Source organism: Mesocricetus auratus, unplaced genomic scaffold, assembly GCF_017639785.1.
Source record: "Mesocricetus auratus isolate SY011 unplaced genomic scaffold, BCM_Maur_2.0 Super-Scaffold_100013, whole genome shotgun sequence".
NCBI lineage: Eukaryota > Metazoa > Chordata > Mammalia > Rodentia > Cricetidae > Mesocricetus > Mesocricetus auratus.
Window position 1 is genome coordinate 73,213,394 of NW_024429196.1, and position 10,858 is coordinate 73,224,251.

Genomic DNA, 10,858 nt, shown 5'->3' on the forward strand with positions numbered 1-10,858 from the left:
GTTTTGTTTGGACATCTTTTTGTCTGACTTTTTCCCCCCCTTTTTTTGTGAGAAAATGAACATGAACTTGGACAGAATCTAGGAAGAGGTGGGGTAGGGAACATGATCAAAATGTACTGTATAAAATTTTTGAATAAAAAAATTGACAATAGGCAAACAAAAATTAGGGCACATAACAATGTGTAAAACAGCCTCTGTGTGTGTGAAATGTGTGTGCGTTCATCTGTGTATGCTTTCGAGAGTTTGTGGAAGGGTCAACCAGTGACTGACAGCTGCTGACTTTGTTTTTGGTGAGACGGTGGCTGGGAGGCTAGGGCAGTGGGTTAAGGCCAAAATCTGTACCGGGTCCTCGGTGAGGAGTGCTAACTGAACAGCGTCTAGTACTGACAAGTGACACAGAGGGAGCTGGGCCGTTTTAACTTCATTGTCACAGCTCTGGGGAAATAAGGCTTAAAGGTTCAACCCCTCATCTGACAGAGCAATAGACCTCATCTGCCCTCCCAGATGAACTCCTAAGCAGCAGTGAGGTGACACAAATAAAAGCTACTTCAGACTCTGAAGAAAGCAGCTCCTTTACTCTGGCAAACTCACAGAGCCAGCCTCAGACATCAGGTGACAGTCACCAAGCCCAGGAAAAAGCAGGGTTTGTTTCGTGTTTCCTAGTCCTGTGCGTGGGGCACTGGTCCCTACCAGGGAAAAGCAAGCACAGCACACAGCAGGGGGCTGGCCCTGAGCTCCGTCCTCTGACCCTGCCATGCGAGCCTGGGCTGGTGCGTGCGGCACTGGGCCTAATTTTAGCGTAGAAATTTATAAGCCGTGTGCCCTGGGAGAAGGTGTCACTACCTAGGCTTCCCTTCTCTTCTAAGCGGTCGGGATGATGGGAGGTAAGAGCTTTGAGTGCTAGCTATAGCACTCTGGGCACCAACTCTCCTCATCTGTCCCAGCATGAATAAGGCAACCAACAGACTGAGAAACAAAGGAAGGGTCTTTCATAGAAACATTTAACCAGTGGGGTTAGGGCGCACAAAATCCACGAATGGAAATGAGATGGCCTCCTCAACCAGAAGGCTAGTTCCAGGATTTAGCCCCTGGAAGACGTGGTGACATTCCAGAAACAGAGGGCAATGTGCACAGTGAAGTCTGAAGGCTGAGTCGGGAAGCTCCTGGTAGCTGTCACCTTGCACTACCTGAGGACTCAGTGAGCCTGTCCCAGGGTCTCCCACACAAAACCCTGGTGACCCCACCTTCATCACAGGAAGAAAAAGAAGCTGCAACCACAAGCCAGTCAATGTGTTCTGACCTTTCTCCGTGGTACTCCCTGCCCAGCACTCATTGCCAGCCCAGCCTGACCAGGTGTGGCCTGCTGTTGGTTCTGGCCAGTTGACACCAGGCCACGCAAGGCCACCCGTCCTGTGAGAAAGGTACTGTCACCTGCCCTTTCACTCCACAACAGGGTGACATCACACATGGGTGCCTGCGTGACAGTAAGTGCAAGCCTCCAGCAGCTGGGCCTTCCCCAGCAGCTGGCAAGCACAAACGAGACTCTTTCCCAGCACGGCCCTGTTAGGGCCGCTGCAGTGAGCCTGATCAGCACTGCCCAGGCACGGCAGCTCTTCCTGCACAGCTCCTACCCACACTCCCAGCACAAGCAAATGCAAAGAAGACAGTGCACACACTCAGCCTGAGGGTTAAGAATGCTTCAGTAGGAGCTTCAAGCTCAAACAGATCCTTCAAGGGAGTCTGAAAGAGAATGCGACTTACCAAACGTGCCATAAAACCCTCGCGGTCCACAGGTACCCACGCCGTACTTCTTTAGAGACGCTAGAGCTGCGGCCTTTATGGAAGCAAATGTGCTAGTGATTTCCTGGGCGTGGTCCTGTCCACCCTCCCTATTCTTCACCCACATGGCAGCCCCCTCCCCCACCCCCTATCCCTTCTTCCTCTGACTGGCAGCTCCAACAAGTCGGGCAACACATCCCATGCTAGGACCCATAAGGCTCCTCTTCCTCTCCCCCGCTTCCCCCTTTCTTATAACTACAGCAATTCTAACAGGATTTAGGAAACACGGACTCGTAAATGAGACGCACGGCTGAAGCAATGGAGAGGTGACATTCGACTCCTTCTAAAAGCCCAGTGACCACTAGGCTTTCCTGGGCATGTCTGCAAGTCCCAGTCCTAACAGGAGCTGGGCAACTTCTTAGATGTCCTCTTGCTACTACCCAGGCCTGGCGTCCTAGGTTCTCTGGCTGCCAGCCACACTGATCCCACCAGACACTCTGCCCTGCATGGTCCAAGCCCGGATTCTGATTCTGCCGGATACAGTGATGTGAAATTCTGTCCTCTTGATGGCCGCACCTGTCTTTTATATCACTCTGCAGTGGCAGTGTCTCTTCCCACGTCACCATTACATGCTACTCACCTTCACCCGAGGGTTGGCCAGCAACCCAAGAAAATTAAAGGAGGCAAAGTTTATGCATTCTTTCCCATTCACCACGATGTTGTGGGTTGGAGGCCTGGGGAGAGACAGAGTGGTTCACTTCAGCACCCATCTGGGCACACGAGAGCAGGCACAGCTCAACTATGCAGTCACCCCGCCCGATCTGCTCTCCACCCCTGTCCTTTGTGCTTTCTGATAAATCAGAAAATGGCAAATTAAAAGTCAAACATCTTCCCATTAGGCCTGATCTTTAACAAGCTCCCTGTACAACGTAAAAAAGAATAAGATAGTAGGGGTTGTGGGAAAGACAGCAGATGGCAGGGCTTTGGTTCTCAGCACACACATGGTGACTCACACTGCTTGTAGCTACAGCATCAGGAAATCTGATGCCCTCTCCTGGCCATCACAGGTACTGCACACATAGTGTTCACATACATACTGAACACATACATTCACTCAGGCAAAGAGTCAGACAAATAAAGAATATTTTTTTAAAAAAAGAGATAAAGGAATGATGAATCTTGGATATTGTAACTTGTTTAAGAAGAAAGTAGCTAAATAAAATGTCTAAAAACTGGAATAAGACAAGTAGGGAAGAAATATAAAATGATCAAGATCAAAGGCAAGAATAGGCAAAGTGAGTTATGATCTCAGTGAGTGTTTTTAAACATCGTCTACACAACCCACTGAAATCACAGCTCATTTCTGAGTTAACACTAAGATGCTCCTTGAAAGGATCCCCTATGTCCTCTTTTCACTCCCCCAAAAAAGTGTAAAGGAAGCAAGCTACACAGGAGCCAGATGTGCTGAGACGGGAGAGACTCTGAGACAAGAACTGAGCCCTTTGTATTCGTAAGGAAACAACACAGCATGACAGCATAGACAGACGCTATCAAACCTTTGTCCAAGTGGGGAAAGGGACTGTGCCCTGGAACCATGACTCCAGTTACACTGCGGGCTGGCTGTGTCTGTGCTGAGGCAGAAAGGACTAGGACACTGCTCCCAGAGACACTGCTTATTTATTTTTACACAGATCTGGTAACTCATGAGAAAAGAGGTACAGAATTCTGGAAAGCCAGAGAAGAGACAACCTGAAATCAACTCACAGTATTAACATGTAAAAATGCAAGAAGACACCTTGAAATAAAGCAAGTATTATAAAATACTAAAAATAAATGTCGTAATATTTAGTTCTATACCACACTGCTGTTTTCTTTCTATTTTGGAATAGGGCCTTACTGTGTTGCTCATAATGGTCTCAAAGTTACCATATATATATAGCTCAGGTTGCCCTTGAATCCCTGAACTAGTTCCTCCAGTCTCTGCCTTCCAAGTGCTATGATTGATCAGAGCTGTCAGCCACCACCCCTAGCAACATTGTATATCCTAATTACAATATGGGCAAAATATTTGCAGAAATCTAATAAAAGACAGGAAGGAAATCTCAGCAAGGACACAAGAACGGCTCAGAAAGGAACACTTTCCAACAATAAAGCAAGTATTAAGAGCTGGTGATGGTTGGGTGGTCAAGGTGCTCACCACAAAGCCTGATGATGAGTTCAATCCCTGGGACTGACTCCTGAAAGTTGTCCTCTGACCTCCACAGGCATGCCCTGGCATGCACGCAGTTACACACACACTTAAAATGTTAATAACAATATTGTTTAAAGGTGTCAGACTCTTTTTACAGCACACAGTAAAAGCAGGGGCCACAGCTGGACAGACCTTAGGAAGAACTTACACCCCTGAACCCATTATCTACACTTTATAAAGCTGTAAAGCTGTAAAGCAACCAAACTCTTTGGGTGCAAACCTATCCTAAGCAGAAAGGAAGAGGCAGCACTGGTGCCTTCCCAGGGCACAGCACAGGGCTCTCTTAGTGAGAAGGAAACACAGTGTCCTTCAGCATCTACAAAGTTCTCAGTGTCTGCTCCTAGGGAATCACAAAGAAGACTGCGTCCTCACCAGAGAAAGTAAACACGATAATTGCAGCCAACGAAATTAGTGAGCCTTAAAAATGCAAAAAAAAAAAAAAAAAAAAAAGGCAAACCTGAGTATGTCTCAATTTAAAAAAGAGAGACTCAGAAATTGACCCTGGATAAAGATTAGCATGGGCATACAAACTCTTAAAACCAAGACCAGAAGAAGACACAAATTGATAAGACTTTTATCTAAAATATGTAGATAACAAGGAGGACAATGAAGGCATTCTCTTTAATAAGAGAAAACAAAGCTGTTTCATAGTTTCTTATTGCCCAGGTTATCATAAAAGGTTACATTGTGCATTGTGGCCACTTACATAAACAAAAACAGTTACACCATCACCTGCAAGGCTCTGGATCACATCACAAAAGGGACTCCAGACACATGAAACTACTGGGACTGTCAGTGGGAATGACATACAATGTGTAATACAATACAGGCAAGCAGACATCAATGGCAATCTGGCATGCAGACAACCGTAAGTTAGAATATGTGACCACAGCTTTAAGGCATGTCAGGTTTCTCTAGTGACAAAGTTGAGAAACCATTTGCAAAGGTGAATTCCAGATTCTTTTTCTGTTTTGCTTTTTCAAGACAGAGTTTCTCTATGTAGTCCTGGCTGTCCTGGAACTCCCTCTATTGGCCAGGCTGGCCTCCAACTCATAGAGATCTGCCTGCCTCTGCCTCCCAGAGTTCTTGGATTAAAGACATGCGTGAGCCATCATCACCCAGAATTCCAGACTCTGAGGAACTTAAAACTCTAAAACAGACAGAAGCAAATAAAGATGAGTCTCAGTCACTTCAGGGAGGGAGGGACACACTGACAGTTGCTATAGCACAGATGGCCTGAAGGCACTGAGTGAAACACAAATCATCCAATTGTGCATGATTTCTTCCATATGCAATAACTAGAATAGCTGAGTTTGCACAGAGGGCAGATGGGTACTGTCAGGGCCTGGGCAGGGAGCAGGGCAGGAAGGAAAGGCTTGGGATTTACATGAGGAGGGAACAAAATGTTCTAGAATTAGATAATGGTGATGTGGCACACCTCTGTAAATACAATAAAACTTATTTAATTGAATATTTTAAAAGAATGAATGGCATACTATGCGGATGCTCAGTAAAACTTGATTTTAAAGAATAAAACTAAACACAAGGAACATTTTCATGTCATCACAGTACAGAAGCAAACAGGCATTATATCAACAGCTGGAAGACTCAGTTTTTCAACATCAAGAAAAACATCCTCAAGACAGGGTCATAGTTCAGTAGTATGCCTGTCTGGCACACAAGACCCAGGTTCCAATCCTAGCACAAAAATAGGTAAAACCACCAGTGTGTTAGGCTGGGGAGTTGGCTCGGCAGTGAAGAACGTGCCGCTCCACTGTGAAGACCAGAGTCCAGATCCCAGCATCCATGTTGGGTGGCTTACAAATGCCTGCCACTTTAGCTCTAAGAGACCCAAAAACCTCTTCTGGCTTCCACAGGCACCCACAAATACACACAAGTTTGCATAGTCTCTTACACATACACATACACACACAAAACTAATCAAACTGAAAAAATTTAAAACTGACTACGGTGTTGCGTCTTCCTAGTTCTCCACAGTTCATTTATTATTTTTTAAAATAATTTTTTGGGAGACAGGCTGCTTTGAACTCACTGCATAGCCCAGACAGGGCTTGGATTTGAGATGTACCTGACTCAGCCTCCTAAATAGCTGGAATTCCTAGGCCCCTGGCCTGGTCTCTTGTAGCTTTTTTTTTTTTTCTTTTTTTAAGATTTCACTTCTTTATTATATATTCAGTGTTCTGCCTGCATGTATACCACAAGAGGGTATCAGACTCCATTACAGATGGTTGTGAGCCACCATGTGGTTGCTGGGAATTGAACTTGGGACCTCTGGAAGAGCAGCCAGTGCTCTTAACCGCTGAGCCATCTCTCCAGCCCCCCATCTTGTAGCTTTTATAAACAATGTTTAGCCGGGCGTTGGTGGCGCATGCCTTTAATTCCAACACTCAGGAGGCAGAGGCAGGCAGATCTCTGTGAGTTCAAGGCCAGCCTGGTCTACAGAGCGAGTTCCAGGACAGCCTCCAAAGCTACGAGAAACCCGGTCTCAAGAAACAAACAAACAAACAAACAAACAAACTAAATTGTTGAAAAGAAAAAGAATGAATAGTGAGAATCAGCAGAGCATACAAAGCACAAGACATATTCCAGACTTTCAGGAGTCTGTCTCTATTGTAATAACATAAAGAAGACAATTAAAGGAAGATCTAGAATGGTCAAGTGCCTCTAACCCTAGAGCTGGGCTGGCCTCAGACAGGAAGATCACTGGGTCAGGCAGCCTAGTAAGAAAAACAAAAGTGACAGCAAAGGAGACACTGCTCAAGGGAATAAGGCAAAGAGCAGCAGGGAAAGACACTGGGCCACTGGGCTCCAAACATTTGCACATGTGAAACTGAACGTGTGTACCTTACCTGCTTTCCCACTCAGGGACAGAGAGAAGGGGGAGAAAGAGACACACACAATGAGAGAGGGGAAGGGGGGAGACCAATATTTTCAAGCCAACAGATAAGATTCTAAGGCTTCTCTCTGAGCAGCAGGAGGACAGAGGGTTCTAGAAGAAAAAAAAGAAAAGAAACCTAATGGCTAACATGACCGAATGATGAAGATATGCAGTCCTGGAGGAAGATACAAATGGACTGCAGACTGCCATAGAGACACAAAAAGGAAACCAAGGATGACGTTTAACTCTAGAAAAAAGAGAGGTGTATGAGAAAGAAAATGTAGGGGACACAGCAGGGGACTCTTTAATGGCAATACGGCCAGAGTCAGAAGCCTGAGGCAGCAGACAATCTGCAGACATGATATGCTGCAATAAACAGGGAAGGGACGCGCAAGGCTGGTGTCACACAGCTGAGCTGGGTACAGCTGTGCTGCAGGCTCTTGCTGCCGGTACCCGGTGCGGAGACAGCTGAGGGCCACAGCAGGTCACTGCACCTGCTCTAGACCACCTTTTCCTGATCTAAGCAGAGACTCAACAGGGGATGCAGCATCCTGGGGACTTCGAGCACAGTTGTGTTTATAGCCAGTCTTTGGTCCCACCACCAATCAAGAAATGAAGTCTCACAACAAGGGGCAATCAAGAAACAACAGAGTGCAAGTCGGGGGAAGAAAGACTTGTTTTTTTAAGGAAAAACAAAACGCCCAAATTAAAAGTTTAAAAGATTCCCAGACCACCCCTTGAAGAAAATTTTACATTGAAAAGAACGGCAGTTACTCAAAGCAATGCCTTCAGTTGACAAGGGATACCACTCTTCACACACTTGGCAATACAGCTAAAGCCAGGTGAAACCCTTCAAGCAGCAAGGCCAAGCAACTCACCCGGAAACGATGCTGTAGTTGAGAGCAGGATGGTTTTTCGAAACAGGAGGGACGAGAGGCTCTGGCTGCCACTCTTCAATCAGTTCCTCCTTTTCCTACACAAGAAAGGACATTAGAGTGTGGTGCAGCCGAGTCGCCTCCCGCTGTCTCTGGTGATAGCTGACTCTAACACTGCAACAGTGAGCAGCGCACTACAGAAACACCTCGGCCAGCTGTTGTGGAGAGCCAAGGGCAGCCTTGAGTTCAGGGCACTTACCACCCTCACCTCTTCCTTATTACAGCTCTCACATACACCCTTTTTCTCTTCATGCAGGTTCTGGGTAACCTGACAACTTAAAAATCTTATTTCTATGCCTGGGGTTTCTTCCATCTTACTACACATAACACATCAAAATTCTACTTGAGATGTAAGTATTTCCAACCCTGAATCCCCTTTCTGAAGACCACATGGAGGACTCTCCTCTAGGCCGCAGGGACAACTCCCATAACTTCTGTGTAGACACTGGCGTCCAGCTGCTGCGCATGCATCCCTCAAACGGCCTGCTAGCAGGCTGCTGTCTCCTCCAGGGTGGCTTTATCCCACTTTCCTCAAACTTTGCTTACTAGAAATTCCATACTCCCTGCTCTCCTCACATTCAACCTTTTCACATACACCGCAGAGCTGAGTTCTAGTCCACTATGGGAAGATGATGCAGCTGCCACATACCCTGAATAAAACAGGCACCATTTCTTACCTTGGCTGTAAGATCAGAACGCTCTTGCAACTTGTAGGTTTTAGAGAAAACCAGTCTGATTATCCAAAGTATTAGAATCCCCTCCAGAATAAGATGGTATGCTGGAGCCTGCAAGAGAGAAAAGCAAAAACAAAGGAAAGAAACCAAGGAAGTCACTTCGAAGCCCGCAGGGACATTCAGCCCATCACAGCGCTGCCTCTCTGACCACCACACTGTTTACCACATACACCTTACTGCCAGGACTTCCTCAACGGCCCTTCACGCCTTTCCACCTAAACAACAGGCAGTTACTCATCACATGAGAAACCCCTAATACTTCAGCTTTAAAACCTTTCAGTAATGAAAATGAAAGAGAGGTAAGACCTGACATACAATCCCAACACCTAAAAACAACTCTAGCACATTGTTCAGATAGTTTACATTCTTATTGGCAGAAAATGACTGTAAGATAACAGCACACAAAACTATGTGGAAAGCAGCTTCCACGATTACTGTATCTTCCGTATCCTGCTAAATCTCTTTAAATCTTAGACAATGCAGAGTGGAGTATGGATGGGGGTGGCAGTAATAAATGCTTAAAGAAAATCCCTTCTCTTTTCGATCATTTTACCCAAAGGATGCCAACCTGCTCCATGTTGATAGGTACAAAGATATCTTAATTTTTTCCCCTTCCCCCGATATCTTAATTTTTAATAAAATTTTGTTACTTTATTTTTATGTGTATCAGCATTCTCTCTACACGCATGACTGTCTACCACATGTGTGCCTGGCATTCCCAGAAACCAAAGGATTCCCTGGGACGTGTTACAAATGGCTGTGAGTCACCAGGTGGGTGCTGGGAATTGAACCCAGACGCTCTGGAAGAACTGTAAGTGCTCTTAAATGTTGAGCCATCTTAGTAAGATAAGGGTTCTTGGCTATTCTACTATTTTGTCCTCTACACAGTTCCAGGATAAAGGCATGATTGAGTTTTTGTAGAAGAATCTAGACACCAATAACTCTCCAGTCAGTTAGTGATTTGGATACTTTGTTCCAGTGGGTTATCACCAGAAAAATCATTTAAAACAGGCATGTTAAAGTGGGCGTGGTGGTGCCTTTATTTCTAGTACTTGGGAAGCACAGGCAGGCAGATCTTTTAAGGCCAGGATGGTCTACACAGTTGGAGTGTATCACAAACCTTCAGCAACAACAGCAACAAAACAGAAATCCAGGCCTTTTTTTTTTTTTTTTTTTTTTTTTAGACAGTTCTCACGATGTTGCCATGGCTGGCCTGGAACTTGTTATGTAGACCAGGAGTGCTGGGATTAAAGGGATGAGCCACCATACCTGGCAAACCAAGACTTTTAAAATTAAGGCATGGTGCTATATGCCTGAAATTCCAGGAGCATCTGGAGCTCAAGGCAAACCCAGGCTACACAGTGAGACTTTGTCTCAAAACACAGAACTCTCTATGCAACGTGATTTATCTGGTCGATCACACAGCTCTACCTCCAGGCTTCGGATCCGTGTGGTCCAACACATAGTCACTTGTCATATATCATCACCGACATGCACATTAAGGCGCAACTACAAATTCATTGCCAGTGCCTATTATCACGTGGCGTTAGTGGCTGCCGTGTTGAAGAGCCCCTGAGATATTAGACACGCACGTTCTATAGGACATAGCATGGAAGCTCAGTTGTTCAATAAATCACCATTCTCCCAAGAACTGGCATTTGTAATTCATATTTTCTTACACAGCTGCATGAAACCACCTTAGCCCTTCAACTATTCTTTAAAATATCCTTCAAAACGTTATGTTTATAACACAGAAATTGTGGGCTACTCCGTTTTCACAGATTCCCAATTATTCTGCTTTTCTAAACCACTCTTCCCCCGACCTGGGCAGAGCTTACAGTTTATGAAAAGGCATTCCTCACATCTAAGACCGCCCACACCCACAAACCCAGTCTCGCCATCAGTTCCAACTGTGGCTCCGAAGACTTGCGTGTCCTCAGCACCCCTCCCAAGGGCTGCTCTCCGGAGTCCTGCAGGACTCCAGGAGGCGAGAACAGCCGACACTCCGTCCCCTGTGCTCCCCGGGAGCAGGAAGCCCCGCGGATCTGGGGCTCAGGTCGCTAGAACCCGGCCGCGGGCTCACGGGAGGCTCCGGCGACGGACGCACCTCGTACAGCGCCTGCACCATCTCCACCAGCACCCACTGCTCCGCCGCCATCGCCATGGTCAGCTACCCGGCTTCCGGCAGGCGGGTCACAGACGCGTCAAGTAGTGCGCGGCGCGGACTAGTGGCGTCACGAAACCTCGGGGGCGGGACCGC

The 10,858-nt window shown here is 46.4% G+C and overlaps 1 protein-coding gene across 1 annotated transcript in view; it reads right to left on the reverse strand.

Annotated features, from left to right (window-relative positions):
• The window catches only part of Sptlc1 (serine palmitoyltransferase long chain base subunit 1), a 39,024-nt gene extending 28,211 nt beyond the window's left edge, over positions 1 to 10,813 (reverse strand). The window contains exons 1-5 of the mRNA XM_005066297.4: positions 10,706 to 10,813; positions 8,542 to 8,649; positions 7,808 to 7,902; positions 2,420 to 2,513; positions 1,762 to 1,834 (exon numbers count right to left, since the gene is read on the reverse strand). Coding sequence (XP_005066354.1) covers positions 1,762 to 1,834; positions 2,420 to 2,513; positions 7,808 to 7,902; positions 8,542 to 8,649; positions 10,706 to 10,762 — 427 coding nt within the window. The 5' untranslated portion in view covers positions 10,763 to 10,813. The remainder of the gene's footprint in view (positions 1 to 1,761; positions 1,835 to 2,419; positions 2,514 to 7,807; positions 7,903 to 8,541; positions 8,650 to 10,705) is intronic.
• Between the last annotated feature and the right edge of the window lie 45 nt (positions 10,814 to 10,858).